At 53.8% G+C, this 22,494-nt stretch overlaps 8 protein-coding genes across 8 annotated transcripts; 4 read left to right on the top strand and 4 right to left on the bottom strand.

Annotated features, from left to right (window-relative positions):
* Nucleotides 1-770: 770 nt before the first annotated feature.
* PFLUO_LOCUS992 (uncharacterized protein) lies at nt 771-1,021 on the bottom strand (the record flags this gene model as incomplete). The annotated part of the gene is made up of 2 exons (XM_073787505.1): nt 771-786; nt 876-1,021. The coding sequence occupies 2 exons, from the start codon at nt 1,019-1,021 to the stop codon at nt 771-773; spliced, it is 162 nt and encodes a 53-aa protein (XP_073635087.1).
* Nucleotides 1,022-2,351: 1,330 nt separating this feature from the next.
* Nucleotides 2,352-3,434, bottom strand: PFLUO_LOCUS991 (uncharacterized protein; the record flags this gene model as incomplete). Its single annotated transcript, XM_073787504.1, has 3 exons — nt 2,352-2,370; nt 2,468-3,240; nt 3,288-3,434. 3 exons carry the CDS (start codon nt 3,432-3,434, stop codon nt 2,352-2,354), a joined length of 939 nt encoding a protein of 312 aa, XP_073635086.1.
* Nucleotides 3,435-3,586: 152 nt separating this feature from the next.
* PFLUO_LOCUS990 (uncharacterized protein) lies at nt 3,587-4,492 on the top strand (the record flags this gene model as incomplete). The annotated part of the gene is made up of 2 exons (XM_073787503.1): nt 3,587-3,737; nt 3,801-4,492. The coding sequence occupies 2 exons, from the start codon at nt 3,587-3,589 to the stop codon at nt 4,490-4,492; spliced, it is 843 nt and encodes a 280-aa protein (XP_073635085.1).
* A 287-nt stretch (nt 4,493-4,779) lies between these two features.
* Nucleotides 4,780-8,124, bottom strand: PFLUO_LOCUS989 (uncharacterized protein; the record flags this gene model as incomplete). Its single annotated transcript, XM_073787502.1, has 1 exon — nt 4,780-8,124. One exon carries the CDS (start codon nt 8,122-8,124, stop codon nt 4,780-4,782), a length of 3,345 nt encoding a protein of 1,114 aa, XP_073635084.1.
* Nucleotides 8,125-8,933: 809 nt separating this feature from the next.
* On the bottom strand, nt 8,934-11,674 carry PFLUO_LOCUS988 (uncharacterized protein; the record flags this gene model as incomplete). Its single annotated transcript, XM_073787501.1, has 2 exons — nt 8,934-11,051; nt 11,108-11,674. The coding sequence occupies 2 exons, from the start codon at nt 11,672-11,674 to the stop codon at nt 8,934-8,936; spliced, it is 2,685 nt and encodes an 894-aa protein (XP_073635083.1).
* Nucleotides 11,675-12,386: 712 nt separating this feature from the next.
* On the top strand, nt 12,387-13,804 carry PFLUO_LOCUS987 (Valine--pyruvate aminotransferase; the record flags this gene model as incomplete). The annotated part of the gene is made up of 3 exons (XM_073787500.1): nt 12,387-12,857; nt 12,910-13,295; nt 13,351-13,804. 3 exons carry the CDS (start codon nt 12,387-12,389, stop codon nt 13,802-13,804), a joined length of 1,311 nt encoding a protein of 436 aa, XP_073635082.1.
* A 1,830-nt stretch (nt 13,805-15,634) lies between these two features.
* Nucleotides 15,635-18,609, top strand: PFLUO_LOCUS986 (uncharacterized protein; the record flags this gene model as incomplete). Its single annotated transcript, XM_073787499.1, has 2 exons — nt 15,635-15,899; nt 15,947-18,609. The coding sequence occupies 2 exons, from the start codon at nt 15,635-15,637 to the stop codon at nt 18,607-18,609; spliced, it is 2,928 nt and encodes a 975-aa protein (XP_073635081.1).
* A 1,814-nt stretch (nt 18,610-20,423) lies between these two features.
* PFLUO_LOCUS985 (uncharacterized protein) lies at nt 20,424-21,104 on the top strand (the record flags this gene model as incomplete). Its single annotated transcript, XM_073787498.1, has 1 exon — nt 20,424-21,104. One exon carries the CDS (start codon nt 20,424-20,426, stop codon nt 21,102-21,104), a length of 681 nt encoding a protein of 226 aa, XP_073635080.1.
* Between the last annotated feature and the right edge of the window lie 1,390 nt (nt 21,105-22,494).

Below are 22,494 nucleotides of genomic sequence, written 5' to 3'. Positions count from 1 at the left end.
GAACGGACATGAATCCGAGCTTCTCAGTGAACGTAACATCGAGGATCACGACTGAACTTCCCTGGCCCTGGAAAGAATCCACTTTGCGCACATCGACTTGATTGAAACCAAGCTGTGGAGATTGCACGTGAGTCTGGTGAAGCAGCCGCTGATAAACGCGGTATTGGGCTTCATATGGGTTAGGATCACAATGTCTTTCGGGTTTAGGATACTTCCGCGAAGCAATGCTCGACAGAGGGAGATACCCTGTTCCGCGAACGTGTTGTTAAAGATGGAATACCCGATCTTTCCAGGGCTTGCATCACAGAAATCCACAAAGATGGCGTTCGAGTTACAGGAGATGCGGTCAGTTGTGTTCCACTCCAGGATTTTCTGAGCCATTTGGTTGTACGGTAGCGGCATACGCCCCGGCAGCGACGGGTATGGCAGACATTATGGCGATATGTGCAGGTCCCACCTCGCGTTCGATGCCGGCTTTGTTATCGGCGGCCAACGTCCACTCAGCATCGCGGTTGTGAAGTCGCTCTGTGTCGGGCAACTAGTGATTGTCACGGCGCTGTCACGGCGCTGTCGCTAGCAGGATTCGCAAAGAAACCTAGCAAAAGCATCCAAGGGGTCAAAGAGGAAGCGATTTTCCATGGCCATATGATCCAAGGTACCTTGCCTGCGACGGCGAATAATATCCACCCGTGTCATCTCGTTCACTCGCCCGGTGCTGATACTCTCCGTCATTTTGTCGATGCTGGTCTGCCTACCGCCGGTTGTCAAAGTCATATGGCCACCGTCCTAGAACGAAGCATATTTTGGGTTGGGATTCATTGTGTCACGAGTCTGGCTTGGGGTGTAAGGATAGATGTCTGATGCAAGTAGCATACCCGGGGTAGCATCGCTTGTCAACTTCGCTACTCTGAGCTTTGTCTTCCTCGGCTTTTCGGAATTTTGGTTGCTTCTCGTACTCATCAATTAGTCTTGCGAGATCTTCGAGTTCACTTTGGATTCTCCGACGACTCGGAGAATCCATGATGAGCAGCTGAAAGGCCTTTTGATCGTTGAATGGGACTCCATTCTTCCTCCACTCCTGGACGACTAGAATAACGTGAATACATAGTGTAGGCATCGTATTCAGTGTTATTCTTGCCGGAGAAATGTTCTGTAACCAGGTCACAATACACACTCATGCGTGTATCTTATGGGCGCACAGGCGCGAGGGCACGCAGGTTCTGCATGGTCCACTGCTCTTTGAGAAAGAGCAGTGTATCTCGGATCCGGTTTGGACTCTCCATGGCTTTCGTTCTTTAGCGTGGAATATAATTAGGATTGGTTGCGATAGTCTTTATTGTTGTTTGCTCGGGTTTGATATAAACGCCGTATGTTTCGTGAAGGAAACTGAGTGTCGCAGTTCCTATATAATAAACCCCGCTTCAAAGGTTTGTTCGTCGGCGTGTGTGGGTTTCAGCCCAGGAAACAGAACCAGCGTCGGCGACTCCTCCTGTGTGGGTTCTAACTCCAGGTTAGTGTGGCTTTGTTTTCGTTTGAGAGAATGATGCACCTTGCGCGTTATCAGGGATGCCTGACTTTGTCATGTCCTTTCTAAGCATGTTCGTTTGCAGTCGATGTCGAGGGCAATCAAACGATAAGTGTAGCAAAGACAACATACGCAGAAACGTACAGTTTGCGCTTCGATCCTTGCGGGTTCATGGCGCTGTCGTCTGCAGGAATTCTGGGGAGTGTAGAAAGGAAGAAGTGGGAAGGTGAAAGTGGGAAGAGGGACAAACAGCGACTTATATAGGCAGACTATGGCGTGGGTGCCTGTAGGCCTGAGGTATCCAGCTCCCATTGCCCTTTGTTCCTCTATTGAAAGCGTATAGGTATAACTTATTGATGTTTGTCTCTTGAGAGATGTGACGTAGTTTATCAAACTCTCCCTCAAAAGATAATGTACCGCTCACCTCTTCAAAACCCACTGTCTCGGCCAGGCTAACCAGTCTTGAAACCCAGTATGTACAATCTTCCTCTCAATATCCTCCAGCAACTGCCGCGCCGCGCCATTGACAAACCAGTAATGATCCACTAAATGCAGAAGCACGCACCAATACGCAAGAATAATCAATGCTACGGGCTGGTGCGCTTCTAGGTCATCGCGGAATTGTTTTGAGAGCCGATATGCCCACAGGATCGTCATACCGAATTCAACATTGGGGCCAGCGAGCTCGATTTGGCGGATTGACCTTTCGAAGGAGGATAGTACTGTTTTGTAGATGCTGCGCTGATCTTCGTCTTGGTCTTGATTAGGGTGGGATGTATTTGATGATTGCGGGAAAGAATAGTCATGGATGAATCGTCTGAGTCGGTCAATCTGTGTCCATGTATCTGGAGGAAGGAGGGACTGGTTGGTTCTCGACAGACTTCCAGGAACCATGTCAGCTAGTCCATTCTTTTGATAGTCAGGTGTTCAAGGCAGACATACTTTGCCGGCATTTTCTCATCCTCAATCCAAACGGAAAACACAAAAGGCGCCCACTGAGTCTTTCTCAGCAACGGCATAAACGGCTCCATAATAGTCTGGAACCCCGTCATAACCGAGAACACCTCCACCATATTCGAAATTGGCGCCGGCCAGCGATCCACACCCAGACGCAGTGGCAACGCACACACGTGCACGGTGATCATCGACGCAAAACAGAACACCGGCTGCCAGTTGCTCGGGTCAATCGGGGAGGCGATCAGGTCCCGGAACTCTTTTAGTCCCGCGGCCTGATGATAGGCCGATGCCTTGGTGTATCGGTCTCTCTGGGCGGGATAGAGGTAGGAGCGGTGCATGGCTGCTATCGCGAGGAGGCCGTGCATGACGTATTCGTTAGAGTAGGCCTCGACGGGCACGACAGATTGCCAGGTGTGCCGGACGTCCGGGCGGATGGCGAGGGTGTTGCAGGTGACAGTGCTGAAGTGGTGCATCAGCTCGAGGTCGAGGGCCCAGTCTTCTTTGGAGGGGGCGTCCTCTGGCGAGGTACATAGAAGATCCAACAGATCGGCTCTGTTTTCTGACGAGGCTGCTGTCCAGGCAGCAAGTCCTGATGGAGTCGTTACTTGAGACTGGGGCTGTGAGGGCTGTGATCGACCCGCTGGCAACTCGGCTGGTGTTGATGGCGCTGGTGATGCATCGCTGGGCTCAACTGGAGCGACATAGCTGCATGGAATGCCATGCTTGATGCAGTTGGTACACGGATATCGTTCATCGCACTGTTTCTATTAGAATTTGGGTGCTTAGGGGAATAGAACCAGCAGACCTTCAATCTCCGCGTCTTGCACTCTCGACAACCGTTGCGCGACTTGCGATGCGATCTCCGGGGGCCCATGGCGGCGTTGTAGATGGTTAAACGGACTCGAATACGGACACGGAAGCGAGTGCGGACACGGATCCACTGGACCCGCATTGTGTCAGATTGAGCTTTTGTGCGATAGGCGCAGCAACGCCAGTAACGATTTAGTTCCCTATTCTCCGATTTAGCCTGGAACCTAAAAGTCCCCAGCGTTTAAATATGGCGGTTGCCTCCGCCGTGTCAGATAGACAGTAAAAAGAAACAAAATGAACGAGTGGAATCTGTACGGCTACACGCCTTCCATCCCAGCAGCTGTCATCTTCATCATCCTCTTTGCCTGCTCAACCACCTACCATGGCATTCAGCTCACCAAGGCGCGATGCTGGTACTTCATCCCCTTCGTGGTGGGCGGCGTGTGTAAGCATCTCTCCCCGCACCAGAACGAAGGCAGCCCTAATTGACAACCGGGCAACAAAACAGTCCAGATAATCGGCTACGTCTGCCGCGCCGTAGGGCACAATGACCTCGCCTCGGTACCTCTCTACGCAATGCAGTCTCTCTTCATCCTCCTCGCGCCGCCCATGTACGCCGCCTCGGTGTACATGGTCCTCGGGCGACTGGTGTCATACCTGCATGCTGAAGAGCTGAGTCTCGTTAATGTGCGGTGGATGACCAAGATCTTTGTGTCGGGCGACGTGCTTTCGTTTCTGACGCAGGGCTCGGGAGGAGGCCTCATGGCTGGAGGCGGCGACTCGCGCAAAATCGGAAGTTACGTCGTCGTCGGCGGCCTGGTGATCCAGCTCGTCTTTTTCGGGTTCTTCGTGATCACCGCTGCCGTGTTCCACGCGCGCATCAACCGCAATCCAACCTCCAAAGCACAGGCGGAGCGCGATATCACCCGTGCGCAGGGATGGAGGCAGCGCAATTGGGCCACGGTGCTCCTGGCGCTGTATCTTGTCAGCGCATTAATTTTGATTCGGTCTATCTTCCGTCTGGCGGAGTATCTCTATGGGTTTAATGGCTTCCCCATGACCCATGAAGCGTTTATGTATGGTTTTGATGCTTTGCTCATGTTTTGGGCGATGGTGATTATGAATGTTTATCATCCCGCCGATATTTTGGGGGATGGGAAGAGAGAGAGGGAGACATATGCGGATGCGGTGGAATTGTAAATTTCCGAAACTATAGACGAAGACAGTCTAGGTATGTCACCACCGAATGGCATTCCAGCCACATCTCATTCCTGAACCTCTTAAAACATTTGAAATCCGAACAAGCCCAAGTAAAATGGAATTGACCTACGTACTTCCAGTAAGAAAGTTTCTACATTGTGAGCAATGAATGTGCCCGAGAGACGGAATGCAGCAAAGAGCTGTTCGTTATTGCGCGATAAAGGTATGTAGTGTGACTAGATGTTCGCTTTCACAAAACACAATACAGTAAATACTTTTATGTCATGTTATCGTTGATAGGGTCTGACGTATTCCACACTTGGCCGCTGATAGGCCGATGGCCTTACACTACCACGCGTAGAGATAGGCAGCAAGCTAGGCCCATAGTCCAACTCAGCGCTTCCGCGCGAGCGAGACAAGCTAAGGATCTTCTCAATCTCCAGCGCCTGCACTGAGTCACTTGTAGATGAGCTGAAGCTTCCAGCCGCCTCCCTCCGGCGAGATAACCACCCCCGGCCGCGGAGCGTGCCGAAGAAATCACTGATATCATCGACGGAGAGCGCCACCAAAACCAGGGGGATGGAGATGGCGAAGCCGACGCCGAACGTGTACTTGGCGACATAGCCCAGGTCCAGGTTCTGGAATTCTTTCATGTTAATGGTGAATATGGAGCTGATGAAGGAGAGCGGGAGGAAGATGATGGTTACGATGGTGAAGACCATAATGGTCTTGCTTTGTCGCGTCGTGCCTGCGGCCTGGTCGCGCGCGAAGCGGGCCTCGAAGGCGTTGGCGTGTTTTTGTTTAAGATCGAGAAGATCGGTAATCGAGTGGTAGATGCGCTCGGCCTGCTTGTCCATGCGGTCGATGTCCTTGAGGTGCATGTCGATTGTGCGCTGCTGGTCCTTGAACCGTTTTTTCACCTCGTACTGAGAGCGGTGCTGTCCGTAATAGATCTCGCAGATGACTTCTTGGAAATCGGCGAGGACGTGCGTCTGGTGTTCGAGGACGGTGCGGATCATGTTGAGCTCGTCGCGGATATCCTTGGTCTCGGCTAGGAGATCGGTTTCCTGGCCGATGTCCAACAGTCGGTCAACGAAGAGGGGTTGGCCCTCGTCATTTTCCAAGTCATCGCTGTCTGCGGCGTCGTCCTCGTCTGCCGGATTGCCAGACAGAGAGCGAGACGAGTTGCGGAGGGTTTTGTTTAACTTGCGATGGTTCTTGAGCCACCCCGACGCTTGTGATGAAGCACGGTTAAACCGATTGAAGAGGACCGTCTCTTTGTCCGTGGCGATGCCGATAGACGACTCAAACATATCCAGGAATTGATATTCATCATCGCCCAAGCGGTGACGGTCAAATACACCCGAACATCGGTTGGTAATGATAATCGCCAGATCATAAAGCGATTTGACAGGCTCGCGCGTCTTGGAGTTGATATCCTCAATGATCCCATCGAGCACATTCAGCGGATCATTCTTGGGCTGATCCCATCGCTGCGGAAACGCAGTGACGATCAAATTCGTGCCCAACACCCACATCCACAACTGATCCACCATGAAAATCTTGGGATCCTCGCTTGCCCCTACGCGGCCGGGGCCTTTGGTCTGGTAGCGGTAGACCACTTGATCCTGATCGCGACTCTGAGTATCGATGTTCGGGTAAAAGAACTGGTCCAGCGTGCGGCGGACATGGAGAGAAGTAGACGAAGACGACAGATGTGCGTCAAGCAGCATTTCATCCCGCGTACGAGCCCTGCCGAGTCCGCGTGGCTTGACAAGTAAAAAAAGAAATTTATTCATCTTCTCTGCTCGTTGAATGGCCTCTTGCATCTTCTGCCGTCGTTCCGCGGTCTCGAAATGCAGATATGGTAGGTAGACACAGACGTTGCATGCAGAGATCAAGGGGTCTTTACATAGCGTGGACGTAGAGAGCGATGATCTGGGTTGCTGGGGTCTATTCTCAGACCTGGGCGTGCTGGGACCGCTGCCCGGTTTGCCTCCGGCTCTTTTTGGATTCCCCTTCCCTTTCTTCACCGACCCCTCGTCGAGAGAAGATGAATCTACCCGCTTGGGCTTCCCGCCGATTTCCTTTTGCTTGCGAACAGCGGGCAGGGGACCGGGATCTTGCGTTTTAGCTTGAGCAGCATCCGACGACTGCTCCTCGAAGCTGGTCTCCTCTTCTCGAGCCCGTAGGCCGCGCGGAGTATTCTGGCACAACGGACGCATGAAATGCGAGTGAGTCCTTTGGCCACGGTGCTGGTAATTAAATGACTTCTCCAGACCCTTGAATCCATCGACATCGCGGGCGCCTTCTTCAATAAACGACTTGGTGAGTAGCGCCTCCACCCACGCCATATTGTTAGCTGGGAGATGGATCCAGCGGAAATCGGTGACCCCACTGTCAGCCGGTAGAGTTGTGACGGCCTGTTTGCGCGGATTCTCTGCGTCTTTGCCATAGAGCAGCTCAAAGACAGACATGCGCTTGACGCGGTTTTCGTTGTGGAAGTTGCCGAAATCAACCACAGTCGCATCGAATGCCCGACAGGCATTCCGTGCATCCTCGGAAAGAGACTCGACATTGTTGAACGGCGCCAGCAGCAGGACAATATCCTTGCGCTTGAACTGCGCCGCGCGCAGGAACGGCGTGCTCCCAAAATTATCCCGCACTCGACGTTTGAGGTCCGGTCTCTCCAGCAGACACTCCACCACTTCGGTATGGCCACCCTGCGCCGCCAGATGCAGCGGCGTCACGCCGTTCAAAAGCTGGCTGTTGATATGAGCTTGTGCGCGCAACAACGTCTTCACAATCGCCACAGAGCCCCTCTCACACGCATTATGTAGCGGCGTCCAGCCACCATCACTGCAGGCATTAACCGCCGCCTCATGATGCAGCAACAGCAGCACGATATCCTCGCGATCATGCGCCGTCGCAATGTGCAGCGCCGTCTTCCCTCTCAGCTCCGCGGCATCAATCTGCGCCCTCGGTCCATCCGGCCGCGTAAGCAGCAACTCAGCGAACCATCGATTCCCCGTCGCGCAAGCCCAATGCAGCGGCGTGCGTCCCAATTCATCCTGGCCCTCGGGTACATCAATCTGACACTCGGTCCGCAGCAACAAGCTCACAATCTCCTCACCCCATCCCGAGCGACACTCCTTATCCGCAGCCAAATTATGCAGGACATTCCTCTTCCTCAGGTCGCGCGCATTCACATCCGCACCGCGCTCAATGAGCAGTTTCAGGATCTCGGCATGATTGCGCCACGCAGCGCTCATGAGCGCCGTGCGGCCCTCCTTATCCGCCGAGTCCGGCGCCGCCCCATGGTCGAGCAGCAACTTTACGATCTCGTAGTGATTGCGCTCGACGGCACGGAGTAAGGGCGATAACCTGTTCCCCGTGACTTCGGTCTCTGCGCCGAGGGCGAGGAGGAATTCGGTGGCGCGCACGCTGCCGCGATCCGAGCTGCGCATCAGCCCCACGCGCAGGAATGCGTCGCTGAATTGGCCATGCTCGCGGGAGAGGCTGATGACGGTCCGGAGGGACTCGAGGTCGTCCTGCGCGACTGCGCGGAGGAGGCGGGGTTCGAGGCGCTCGTGGCCGTCACTTGTTGCGCTGGAACGTCGGGATCGGGCCATGGTGTGGGGGCGACAATATCTATCTTCAGGGTATCGACTTTTGATCTGGTTAATCCATGCTGGCTATGTTGGGAACTCCCTGAGGATGGCAGGCAGTGGAAAAGCCCGAGGTGGAGGTTGTGAGCTGCAGGAAGACCCTCAATCTCAATTTCCTCACAGTGAGCTGAACTAGTTCACTAGCCTCCCCTGATCTAGCCTTGGCTCTGGCGATCGAGACCGGTGTGGCTGATGGACCTCGTATCCCTCTCTCAGCAGAACGTATACAGACACACTGAGTTTACTCTACTAATCAAGAATAAGATAAACAACTGAACCACGGACCAAATATCCCGAACCGGCATTTGTACAGATATTAGTGTCTATATTTCTCTATCGCCCCACGAGAAAAAAAGTCGAGCACAGAATTACAAAAGAATAGGGATGATGGAAAGGGGATCGAAACAAAAGAGAAAAAGGAAAAGAAGACACACGATGTGGAGGACGAAAGAAAACCCAACACAAAGACAAATAACGAAGACCAACCACAGTTCCTCCGCGCGGAGATTGCTGACGTTGATATGCTGAAAATAATTATGATGATGTTGACGGTGCTGAATAACGTCCTTTCGCTCCATGCATGCTCCCTTCTTTCTCTCCACCGGTAGATCAAATCGATAAAACAAGACGGACTGCTTTTTGAGTTTCCCTGTGCAACCACGCCAATTCCCAAAGCACCGCGGTGTTGTTTCCTGTACCAACCACAATATGCGCCTATCAACAGAATGAAACCAAACGAACCAAGAAAAAGAAAAGAGAGAGAAAAAAAAACATTAATGTTTTCTGCCCTTGTGCACGTCTTTCTTCGGGACTTCTCTCAGGATGTCGTCGAAGCTCATGTTCGGGTTGAACCGACTGATGGGCCGTTGCGGTGGTTCAATGGGAGCAATACCTGCGGGAAATGGCAACGCTTCCAGGCCCGGGTAGAGCGAGTGTCGATTGTCAGCTCGATATCGCGAAGCAGGCGAGCTGGTCCGAGGGATAGCGGGCGGAGGCGGAGTGAGGCCGCCGCCAGGCATCATCATTGGAGTCGGCGGCGGATGATCCAAGGATGATCCGGCCGAGGACTGCTGGACCTGGTAGGGAGATGAGATCGAGGACTCGTCCTCCTCAAAGGTATCCTCCATCATAGGGGGTTCAATCAGCTGGTCCGTGCCCGCCCACTGTTCAGCCAACTGCCAGCAATGGCTGCGCCGATACACGCCTTCCACACCGTTGATCACCACGTCCGACGGGAGACTGACAACGCCGGCACCGCCGGCCACACCAAACCAGCTGCGAGCGGTCTTGGTGTCGTTGTGGATCCAGGGAGCACCACCCCGAGGGGCGATACAGAGGAAATACTCCACATTTTCCGTGTAATGCAGTTCAGGCACATCCACGACGAGCATGGGCAGTGACTGAATGACGGCGTACAAGAAAATCCACTGTCCACAACGCAAGTCAATGAGATCATCCACACTCTTGCCATTCGCGCACCGCCGTTCAAACTGCATGAAACTCTCGATGAACGGCGTGGGCCGCATGCTTTCCCGGGTGTACGAGTTCATCAGCACAGCGTTGATGTCCGAGTTCTTGAGTTTCTTGGCCCGATGTTTGGCCTCCTTCTTAGGGTCAAGCGGTTTCCGGTGCAGTGGTTGCACAGACGGCATCTGCGGGATGTCGAATGGAATCGGGGGGAGAACGGGGGGCGTGCTGCGGTCGTACTCGCTGAGAACTTGGCGCAGGGAGCGGAGCGCCACCTCCCTCGGATCAGAGCTGATAGGGTCGTTGCTCGTGGCTGAGTCCATGGTGCGTGTAGTGAGAGAGTTGCGGTCCACCAACAGGTCGTACAGATCGGTAAAGTCGTGGTAGAGATCCAATGCGAGGAGCCGGTTCAGCCCGCTTTCCTCAAACTCGTTCTTCTTGGATCGAGCTTTGGGAGGCCACGCGCCATACTTTTGGCGGTAGTATTGCAGGGTGAAGCGGCGAAACTCAAGGAAACTGGATTTCCAGATCTTGAACCGTACCACCTTGCTTGCCTGCGAGGTGGTGGAGTTGGCAATGCCCGAGAAAACAGACGGAAAGTCAAAGTCCTGGAGCTTGCCGTACAGCCCACGAAGGCGCGAATCGAGATCGATGAAGCCGCGCTCCAATCGTTTCTGGGTGATCGGGTGAATGAACTGGTATTTCTGGCTGCGAATTTGCTTGAGCTCGTCCAGCTTTCCGACTCCGTGCACAAACCCTTCCAGGTAGAGCGGATAGTAGCGCAGACGCTCACCCAACACAATGGCCTCGATGGTCTTCTCCCGGCTCCGACGCACGTCGGACAGTCGCAGTTCGTCACAGTAGTTGCTGAAGCTGGAGGTAGCCGTCTCGCCAAAGTTCGAGCCATCCAGATTGGAGAACTCAAAGCGGGCCAGGAGCACGGCAATATCCATGAAAATGGTGAAGAGAGAGGAAGACTTGGGTGTGGCGATCAGGGACTGGCCCATCAAAAAGGAGAACAGGTTCCGGAACAGAAGCAAGGTCTCGGTGTCTTCCTGGGTCAGTTGGAATTGAGACATGCTAACGTCGCTGTTGAGAGGGATCGGCAGGTAGAGGTGTAGTTCTTGAAACTCGTCCGGTCCGTCGTCAAACGAGTCCATCCGCTGACTGCCCGAACTCTCGTTGTCATGGTCCGCCAAATGATCTTGCGACCCCAGTGTCGGGGACGCTGGGTTGCTGAGCGAAAGTGTGCGTGTCGGTTTCTCTAGGGTTCTCCCGTTGGCGTCGTTGCCGCGGGCCAGGTAGGTGAGGGAGGGAGATTCGGCGAAAATGGTCGAGTCGATCTTGAATGAGGCCGGGCGACCGGTGTTTTGGGGGAAAAGGTACACGTAGGTGTCGCCCTGTTCGTTCCACAGTTCGGCAATCTGTCAAAAGAGTTAGCTATACATCCGGCGGTTCCGGGTTCCCGGGTCGGACACACCTGTTCTCCTCGCGATAGTGGTCCCAGATCGTAGACAATCTTCTGGTCCAACCCTGCGATCCAGGCCCCCGGCAATTGTGGCATTGGCATCATCGACGCTCGCTTTTCCACCGAGTTGGCCCTGGAGCGACCCGGCATCCAGCTTCGTCGTTTCGATGGTGTCCCTGGCCGAGAATCGGTGTTTGTGCGAGGGATGGCTAACCCAGCCGAGCTCTGGGGCCTAATCAAGTCGCGTCCCCGGCTCTTCGGTCGGCTGTCGACCGGCGAGGTCGGGGCGCTGCTGGAGAAATCATTGTTCACTTGGGACAAGGACGGTGGTGGTGGTAAGCCCTCCAGATCGAACCGGTCGATCCCCTCGCTGGGGACCGTTCGGGGTTCCGAGTAGAGGGCCGTTGGGGTCGAGACATGACGGGTTAGCCGGGAGAGGCTTTGTCGTCGGCGTCGCTGATTTGGAATATGATCGGATGAGTCGAAGGTGGGGGATGATGGGGAGGCCTGGTCTTTGTGCGAGCCTAGGGAGAAGAGAGACGAGATGCGCTTGGCTGACTTGACAGGAGCAGACAGCATCGTGGCTCGTCTGGTGGGGAGGAGGATGGAGAGGAAGAGGGTGAAAAAGGAACCAGGTGAAGGTGACGGTTCAGGTGGAAGAGGAAGATGGGTGGGAGGGAGGGAGAGGGCGTGGTTGTGAGTGGTGGGTGAGGTCAGGAACGCATGGAAGAATGACAAGTAGCAGGAATGGATCGGCAGGAGGGCAAGAATGGCAGGGAGACCGTGAGAGAATGAGAGAGACGGACGGGAGGATCAGGGGGGCGTGGGTTGTTTCATAAATCAAGAAATACCATATCGACAGCGAAGAGAAAATTTCTCATTAACATAAAAAGTAATGAAATCGGAGCTAAGTTCGATCGGGTTCTCTGCATTCCTATTTACGGCAGTGCAGGGCAGGGTGGGCCCCCCTGAGACATGGTGGGAGGATGTGTCTCTCGGATAGGATCATGGTGCACTCTTGCCAGACAGTTCCTTCGGAAGATGAGGTAATGGTTGGAACGGATGATCGCCATGTCGTGGATTCAGGAGCAGCATCCTGGTCTGGTCGGAAAAGATATATTTACATCGCCTAGGGAGGTACGGTTCCTAGGACCATCGTCGGGTGGTGCCGCACTCGCCCACAACTCTGGTGGTCTCCAATCTAGCCATCCCTCATAATGCCACATCATCCACCGACCTGATGATGACGACTCCGACCGATGGTTCTCTCTTGGCCACAACCACGACCACAATGACCTCCCCGATTGACCTGTCCACTGGCTGGCCCAACCCCACGCTCCTCCCCGCCCGCGATCTACGCGGCTCCGCCGATGTGGTGTTGACCACCCCGGCCATTGCAGACCCCGCCCTGTTATATGGCCCCGATGAGGGCTATGGACCGCTGCGGGAGCACGTCGCCCAGTGGCTGACAGGGTTTTATCAGCCACAAGATCCTATCTCGCCGCAGCGCATCTGCATCACCGGCGGTGCGAGCCAGAATCTGGCCTGTGCTCTCAACGTCTTCACGGATCCGGTCTACACGCGCAATGTGTGGCTGGTCTCGCCGACGTATCACCTGGCCTTTCGGACTATGGATGATGCCGGGTTCGCGGGAAGATTGCGCGCGGTGCCTGAGGATGATGAGGGGATCGATCTGGAGTTTCTGGAGAGTGGGTTGCGTGCCGCGGAGGAGAAGGCGAAGCAGGAGGGGAATACGGAGCCGGTATTTTCCCTCAGAGGAGGATGATTGAGAGCAAATACTGATTGTCTCGCAGAAGATGAAATCGCCGCAGCCCTGGCGAAAGATCTATAAACACATCATCTACACCACCCCGACCTTCTCCAATCCTTCGAACAAGATCATGTCTCTCCGCCGCCGAGAGGGGCTAGTCCGTCTAGCGCGCAAGTATGATGCACTCATCATGGCGGATGATGTCTATGACATGCTGCAGTGGGCAACAACGGCGACGGGCAAACTCGCCGCGCCCGAGAAGGCATTTCTCCCACGCCTGGTCGATGTCGACCGACATCTGGACGGCGGCCCGCAGGACATATGGGGCAATGTCATGAGCAACGGCAGCTTTAGCAAGCTGATCGGGCCCGGGGCGCGGACTGGATGGGCCGAGGGAACGGAGCAGTTTGCCTACGGGTTGTCGCAAGTGTATGTCCTCCTGTGCAGATGTTGTCTTACACACTCTAACGTGCTATATATCCAGAGGCTCGTCCCGGTCAGGCGGCGCCCCCTCACAGCTCTGTTCGGCCATCATCGATCAACTACTCCCAACGGGGATGTTACAGGATCACATCATGAATGTTCTTCAACCCGCCTACGCAGAGCGCTACCACCTCCTCCGCACCGCAATCGAGGAGCACCTCCTGCCACGCGGCGTGACCCTCCCTGCGCTCTCCCCCATTGCTGCAGGCGGGTACTTCATCTGGATTGCGCTACCCGCTCCACTGCAAGCGAAAGAGATCGTGGCACTGTCTAAAAGCACGGAGAACCTCCGCCTCGCCCCGGGCGACATGTTCCAGCTCCCAGGCGACACGTCGGCGGCGACAGATGGTAAATTCGCCAATTGCCTCCGGCTGTGCTTTGCGTGGGAAGAGCCGCGTCACCTGACCGAGGGCGTACGTAGGCTGGCGCGCGTCGTGGAGCGAGCTCAGAAGTAACTTGGTAGTAGCGCAGGCACCATGGTTCAGGTCAGGGGCAACCAATCGGTCGGTCCGTGCCGGAGATCTGGAATCGGGCTGGGCTGGACTGGACGCGTATGTACCACGACGCTGCCACATCGTCGTCGTGCATCGTTTTAAAAAGTGTTGTAGTAGAAAGGGATATATGAAAGAGGGTAGCAAATGATATATACATACCCTGGCTGCAAGGACTGCGCCTCGTCTGATACTCAATCTGAGATTTTTAGGGCTGAGTACGGAAGGTGCCGGAGGATCCGTGGACTCGGCTTTTTGTCGGGGCCGGTACACTACTCTAGAGGGACCGAAAGGGAGATATATTCCGTGGATATATATCTATGAAATGCACTACGCTCCGAATCAGGCGATTATATATCTGATCTTTGGCGACCAGGAGTACATCCACACACGGCTACTAAGTGCCCAGTGGCTGCCAATAATACCAATTAACCTGGAACAAGCTATTGTACTACTCTACCTAAACACAATCCTACCAGGAGCCAGCCCAAAGCTTGGCTGTTCTGTGGCGTGCATCTGCCGGTCCTGCCATTTATTGACGGTTTACAGTGTCAAGAGAGCGTTACGGCATACATGTCGTCGATCCTCTTGCTTGCCTTGGGCAAGAATTAGTTTCAGTCGAGACCACGCCGCACGCGCTCGGATTCCGTACCGCGCACCGCGTCCCGCGGGTCCCTTTTGTAGCGCTTTTATTTTGATGGTACCTGTCCCTCGTCATCAGGAATTTACCTACCCGCGTCCTCTCGCCCGCCCGCCCAGGAATGTTTATCCATTCGTTGCTTGGCCATCCCTGACAACGTGAGCGTTGATGTATGTGATAGGTCCTCTAGTGTGGAATAATAATTACAGGGTTCGACAAGAGAAAAGGGCTGCTAGAAGTAAATGTCTGGTGATAATCATTAACCCTAAGTGATCAAGAAACGAGAAACCCCCCTGAGGCGGGATCAACACTACCCAGTGAGAGCTCCACTTGATCTCTGACCTCGCGCTTGACAGTTGCCCAGATACCTCTCCCATTCCCGACCACGACCAGCAAGCCCCCTTCCTCCGACCCATCAGCTCCGCGACACCATGCGCTCCCGCAATCCAGATACATCCAGATGGAATGGAGGATCCATTAAATCGGCATACCCCATTTAGGCGCGGAAGGGGGTTTTGTCACACAGGCGGTATATAGGTCGTAGACCCCGGTCCAGCCATTGTCCTTTTGCTTCTCCTGGAGACTTTGGGCCAGTGCTTCATCCACTCCAACCCATCCACACCTCCCCTTCGCATCTAACTGTCGGTTAATCTGCAACGCTCGGCCCAGCGATCACCTCCTTCAGCGTTTCAGCACACCCTCAGCGCGTTTCACTTTTCCACACCAATACGCCCGGTCGGGTTTGTGATTGGCCGGTGGTGGGCGCGGGTGTGTTTGATTGGTGGTTGTGTCGGTGTGCCAGGGACCATACAGGAGGTGATACAACTCAGTTACCGTGAGTACTCCTGCGTCTTTCTTTTACTGTGCACCTTTTCCTCTTCTTTTCTGTTCTTCCTCCCATTGTTGTTTTTGGTCTCATTCAGTCATTCTTTGCTCCCGGCGGGCTACATTCACTTCCCTTTTTGCTGCCTTCGCATTCAATCTTTGTGCGGAAGCAGTCGTTCACTCCCTTCTTTTGTTTTGGGTCTGTCGCTTCCTGCTATAAGCGCCGACTCGATCTTGCTCTTTTTCAGTACTGGTTACTGAAGACTTTCTTTTCTTTCTGTCTCTAGAATTCCAGGTCCGCTGCAGGCTCAGCGACTGTCATCTTGAAGATGGCTTCCTTCCAAACTTCTGTGGCGCTGTTCGTCGCCCATATCATTCTGCTGCTGGGCCTGCCTGCTTCGCTGGTCGGCGCAGTGCCCGTTTCCCCCCATGGGCACAACCACAAAGCGCTCGCCCACAAAGTGCTCGCTGCGGCGAGTGCATCGGACTCGTCCGATTACTGGGTTGCCAATGTCAAGCGCCAGGGTGTCGTGCCCTTCGCCAGTAACGCCAACTATCAGGTGTTTCGCAATGTCAAGGACTTTGGAGCTGCGGGTACGTATACCGTCTTGATCAGGAGAATCAAAACTTACAATGACTAGGTGACGGTACCACGGATGATACCGCTGCGATCAACAAGGCTATTTCATCTGGTAACCGCTGTGGTAAGGGCTGCGACTCGTCCACCACCACCCCGGCCCTGGTGTACTTCCCGCCGGGCACCTACGTGGTCTCCAAGCCCATCGTCCAGTTTTACTACACGCAGATTGTGGGAGATGCAACCGACCTGCCGGTGATCAAAGCCTCGCCCAGCTTCGCGGGGATGGCGGTCATCGACGCCGATCCGTACGAGGACGACGGCTCGAACTGGTACACCAACCAGAACAACTTCTTCCGCGCCGTTCGCAATCTGGTCATCGATCTCACTGCCATGCCCCAGTCCGCTGGCGCCGGTATCCACTGGCAGGTGGGCCAGGCTACGTCCCTGCAGAACATCCGGTTCGAGATGGTCCAGGGCGGTGGTGACGCCAATAAGCAGCAGGGTATCTTCATGGACAATGGCTCTGGCGGCTTTATGTCCGACCTGACCTTCAACGGTGGTAACTATGGCATGTTCCTTGGTAACCAGCAGTTCACCACTCGCAACCTGACCTTCAACAACTGCAACACGGCCATCTACATGAACTGGAACTGGGCGTGGACTTTCAAGTCTGTCAGTATCAATGACTGCGCGGTTGGGCTGAACATGTCCACTGCGCCGACCAATCAGACCGTGGGTTCGGTCCTCATGTTGGATAGCACGTTTACCGACACTCCCATCGGTGTGGTGACTGCCTGGAACCGCGATAGCATCCCCATCGGCGGTGGTGTTCTTGTCCTCGACAATGTGGACTTCTCCGGAGCAAAGATGGCCGTCGCCGGCGTCGACGGCGAGCAGATTCTGGCCGGTGGCTCAGTGATCAACAACTGGATCCAAGGCAATGCCTACTCGCCCTCCAAGACAATCAGCAAGCGTGACGCTGAGGCAGAGTCTGAACCCGAGACCGTGACTGTTGTCCAGACTGTCATGGAGACTATCATGGCTTGCCCTGCGACCCATACCGATCTCACTGCCATCCCTGCTGCCACTGATGCTCCCGCACCAGCGAACACGGTTCCCGACAATACCGCTGCTAAGCCTGCTCCCGTTCCTACTGTTACTGGCGAGAGTCGTGCGGGGGATATTCCGGATAGTTTCAGTGGTCTGCCCGGCTTTGACAACAGCTGGCTGTCTTTCCTGAGTGCCACACAAGCCACCGATGACTCCGTTCCGGATGCCACTCCAGCTGCTGTTCCCGATACCACGCCTTCTTCCGCTCCTTCTAGTGAAGTCACTCCCGATACCACTCCCGTCGTCGTCCAGAGCACACCCACTGCCCAGGCTACCCAGAGCAGCAAGAGCGTCTCTTCCGGTGGAAGTGGCAGCGGCTCTGGCAGCGGCTCTAGCAGCAGCTCTAGCGGTAGCACTGGTACCTGCGGTGCGAGCGAGGCCATTGCTTCTGCTCGCGTTCAGCATACGGTCAAGGCGAACACCAAGCCCGCTAGCCTCCTCAGCGGTGGCGCAGTCTTTGAACGCTCTAAGCCCCTCTACGAGACTGTACCCGCCTCGTCCTTCATCAGCGTCAAGTCCGCCGGCGCCAAGGGTGATGGCACCACGGATGACACCGCAGCCCTCCAGAAGATCCTGGACAGCGCACAGGATGGCCAGGTGGTGTACTTCGACCATGGCGCGTACGTCATCACCTCGACGCTGAAGGTTCCCAAGAATATCAAGATGACGGGTGAAGTCTGGCCGATGATCATGGCGTCTGGCAGCAAGTTCCAAGACGAGAAGAACCCCGTTGCCGCGGTGCAGATCGGCCAGTCCGGCGACGTCGGCAGCGTGGAGATGAGCGACCTGATCATCACGACCAAGGGTTCCGCCCCTGGCGCCATCCTCGTAGAATGGAACGTTGCCGCGTCGTCCCAGGGCTCGGCAGGTATGTGGGACGTCCACATTCGGGTTGGTGGTGCCGCTGGTACCGAGCTACAGAGCAGCGACTGCCCCAAGACACCTCACGCGATCACCAAGCCCAAGGCTTCGTGCATCGCTGCGTTCATGCTCCTGCACATCACCGAGCAAGCGAGCGCCTACATCGAAAACGCCTGGATGTGGACCGCAGACCACGAGCTCGACCTGCCCGACCACTCCCAGATCAACGTCTACACCGGCCGCGGTGTCCTCATCGAATCTCACGGCCCAGTCTGGATGTGGGGAACCGCCTCCGAGCACCACCAGCTTTACAACTACCAGGTCTCGAACGCCCAGAACGTCTTCATGGGCCTCATCCAAACCGAAACACCATACTACCAGTCAAACCCCAACGCCCTGACCCCATTCACACCCCAGTCCTCGTGGAACGACCCCACCTTCGAGTCCTGCACCACCAACTCCTGCCGCAAGTCCTGGGGCTTGCGCGTGCTGGGCTCGCAGGATCTGTACATCTACGGCGCGGGTCTGTACAGCTTCTTTGAGAACTACGCGCAGAGCTGCCTTGAGTCTGAGGATTGTCAGCAGAACATGGTTGAGGTCGATTGCTCCGATGTCCACATTTACGGCCTGAGCACCAAGGCGGCCGTCAATATGGTTACCTCGTCGCAGGGTAAGAGTATGGTGCCGGAGTCCGATAACACCAGCAACTACTGCTCGACTATTGCGCTTTTCGAGCAGTTGCTCGCTGCCTAAGGGGCCTGGATTCGTTCTTTTCTTTCCCACTTTGCATATTGAATCCGTTCATCTTCTACTACTCATTTCCTCATATTCCATGTTTACATTTCTTGCATCTGATGCATACCCTGCATTGAGTACGAGGATAGCAAGGGTAGTGGATGTGAACTGACTCGACTGTGGGAAGAAAGCGAAATCTCCAATCTCGCCTAACCTTTTGCATCGGATGACTTTTGCTTTTGATACCTCGTTTTTTTTTTCTGTATCCATTTTGTTTTCTTCCTTTTTTGTACCTTGCCTTTTATTTTATGAGGTCACCATTAATAGAATTAACTTACTGAGGCAATGGCATACATGTATGCTCCGCGATGAATACTAAGTTAAATTAAGGACACTCAAAATTATGATGGAAATTGCTACCCAGTCTAAAAGCGCCAATGTAGTAGAAATACTTACTATCTGAATCTGCGTCAGACAGACAAGGCGTTGAAACATGTTGAGGTTTCTGGCGTTCGTTAGCAGTCTCTGAAATTCTCTATCAACCACAGTGTGAGGTTCATCGCTCTTCCTCGGTCCTATTCTGTCTCCATGTCAATGGTCCCAGTGAGAGAAGCTTTTCCGAGTCGTTAAAGTTCACTTTCTCATTCTTTATTAATTTACTTTTATCTACTTTTGACATCTTAGCACTGTTTGGGCTTAGGCTGATCGAAGAGCTGCGCATAGTGGCCCCCACATGGGGGCGGAGCCGTATGGCACGCTGTGGCTTTTCAGGGTCCTGGCGTCCACGATCATTTATCTTACAGGCTTCTGGACAGTTCCTGGGCGTCATGTCAGATTTCGTCTCTGACAATCTGCAGTCAAAGGCCACCACATCCACCTAAGAATAATAGTCAAATCGCGAAGTAGCAACGACCCAACAAACACCATGAGCAGCTCCGGTCAAGCATCTTCCAACTATACCCCGCCAGCGGAATGTTTCAGCCATCGCGACGCCGTGCCCACCGGCGAGCTGGACGCCGTCCTTGACCACTACGGCGCAGTGCCGCTATGGCAGGGAATGAATAGCACCAAAAACTATCGCGCGGTCCTACAGTCGTGCTGCCCAACAAGCGTCTGGATCTACTCGGACCCGCAACCTTGCACCGCAGTGTGCAACCTGACTACGACTCAGCAGGCAGATACCATGCAGAGCTGCTTGGAACTTGCAAGCGTTGACAGTGCGGTTAAAGGGAGTGCTGGGTCTGCGATACGACCACCAGAGCTGATGAGCACCTTCCTCCTGCTCTTGGCTGGCTGGTCGCTTTTCTATCGGGTCGTTCGTTGAGATCTGGCTCTTTTGATCGGTGTCTGTAGTTGAAGGTTAGACTTTGACATGGAATATAAGAAGCCTTGGTTTGTTTGGGAGAAAGCGAATTCTGGCTTGACTTTTTGCCTCGGATCCTTTGTGTTTGATACCAAATCTTTTATTTTTGACATATCCGTTTCGTTAGTTCTCTTTATTTTGCCTTCTCTTGTTTTGTGAGATCATCATTAAAAACGCAATACCAAGAGAGAAAGCTACACTACGTATATTTCACGTTACTACCGATCTGTCTGGCGTCGATGCATGCCGAACCGCTTACGAACGGCTTCTAGGAGATTTGCCGTAGTCAGACGAGTGGACGAGTGGACCCAACTCCTACTAAACTCGGACCGGTGAATTGATTCTTAGCCGTAGTACGGTGTACGCAAAAAGGACCCACTACCTGCAAAGTACTATAAAAAGCCCACGAAGTAACTATGAAACCTCAACTGGCCTCATTATTCTAACACTTATATTCACTCTGTCCACTATGACATCTAAATTCACCTACTCCTATTTTCGCATCTCCAAAACTGAAGAAGTGGCATTATCCGCCCAGAAATACCGAAATCTGCGCCTGAACGCCCTTAAATCCTCTCCTGCTTCATTCTCTTCCACATACGAAATCGAAGCAGCCTATACAGAAGCCGACTGGCTCAGCCTTTTGACTATCCCAGGCCGTGAGGTGTTTATCTGCGCCGCCACGTCACAAAATGCTGATCAGCCATGGTTGAATCATGTTGAATGGGTCGGCCAAGTCAGCATCCGCGGCCCATTATCCCCCGCCGATTTTACTCTCCCCTTGGAATCGGGCCAGCCGGCTCCCAAGTGGGATTCGGAAGAAGAAAGATGGCAAATGCTCAGCCTGTTCACGCTGTCCGAACATCGGGGCCAAGGTCTGGGGAAGAAATTGTGCCAAGAAGCGCTCGGGTATTTGCAGTTCTATCGTCCCCAGCCGTCTGTCGTCCAGGTGCGACTTATGGTGAAGCCCGGAAATCACGCGGCGGTGAAGCTGTATGAGGGTATTGGATTTCTTGTGGTGGGGAAGTGTGCGCTTAAAGAAGCGTTCATTGCCAACGGCGATGCTCATCTCCTGCCCGCGGATACGAGCACGCCGAAGTTCTCAAAACGGTCAGGGTTGATCATGATGTATTGCATATCCCGTGAATAGGAGCATGCCCTTATAGTTAGAGCTGATATGAGAAGCTAATATACTACACACTAAGTGATATCGATAAAGGGTTGATATTTCATTGAGAGTTAAGATTAATCAAGTAGGGCGTCTAAACATGCATCAGAGAAAGACTTGATCCAAATAAGATGAGAAAAGGGTATCGGCATTGTAGGCAGCTCAGAACTGTGGACTTAAAGGCCACAAGAAAGACACATCTATATCGGCAAGGAGCCCGCCGTCCTTGGATGAATCGAAATCCATGCCTGACTGATCTAGATCCAAGAATGCCTGCAGGTCTGGCTGGTATAGAGCCAGATCGGGAACTGCATATGAGGCATCACTGACAGGTACAGACCCACCATGGTGACTGATTGAGTCATGAGTGGTCTGTGGAAGGTAGTATGGTGGTGCTGTTGATTGATCCGGGCCATGAATATCTTTATGGTCTGCAAAGGACGAACCAGCACTGTGTGCCGCCGTCGGCTCATTCGGACCACGAGTTGCTTTATGGTTAGAAAAAGGCGTGCCAGCAAGCACTGTGCTGTTTTCAAAGCATTGCCGGACATATAGAAGACGCTCATAAGAACTCCTCGCCAGGATATCCTCAGAGAGACTCAGAACCCTAAGAATCTCCATGCCAGTTTCAGCAGAAGTGCGATCGTCAGGAGTTCCGAATGGCAAGATGCTCGAGATCATCAATATGAGTGCAGATGAGAAGATAAAGGATGGGAAAGAGTAGCCGAGTACCGCTACTGCTCCGGTGGTCCAGTTCTCCACACACAGGGCCAGAGATTGCCTTGCGGTGTGGATGCATGCTTCACTTAACGTAGTCGCAATTGGTGAGACTTTACAGTTATCCGAGTGACCGGGGCGCATCTCATAGAGAACATAGAGCAGGACGGGCCGAATTGCCACAATAAGACACTGCAATCACCATTAGTTCCACGTGCGCATGACAGATTTGTTTAAAACCATAAAAAAACCTACAAAGTTGAATTGCAAATGTTTTTGGACAAGGTGCGTAGGATTAGACTTTCCCTGTTGAAGCTTCATACTTTCAGGAAGAGACCGGGCCCAGTGCCTAAGTTGAAGCAAGATCTTCTGCTCGTGCTGCAAAAAGCTTGTAGGCGAGTGTGGTCGGCTGTAGATCTCTTTGATCGTATTCCCGCATATTTTTGCCAGTCCGATCGTAGAGAATTGATAAGTAGTATCGCCGAATTGTTCGTGGTGCATCTTCGAAACGGACTCAGATGGAAGGTCAAGGTGTATATCTTTATCGTCAATTTGCGCAGGAGACCCCAGCCTTTGCCCCCAAAAGCGATCGAGCACGTAAACAGTCCACCACAATCGTAGACAGTGTTCTCGTTCCAAGGACTGACTCTCCGCG

This window comes from Penicillium psychrofluorescens (assembly GCF_964197705.1).
Source record: "Penicillium psychrofluorescens genome assembly, chromosome: 1".
Taxonomy (NCBI): Eukaryota; Fungi; Ascomycota; class Eurotiomycetes; order Eurotiales; family Aspergillaceae; genus Penicillium; species Penicillium psychrofluorescens.
Note: the sequence above shows the minus strand (reverse complement) of the source record. Positions and strands in the feature narration are given on the sequence as shown.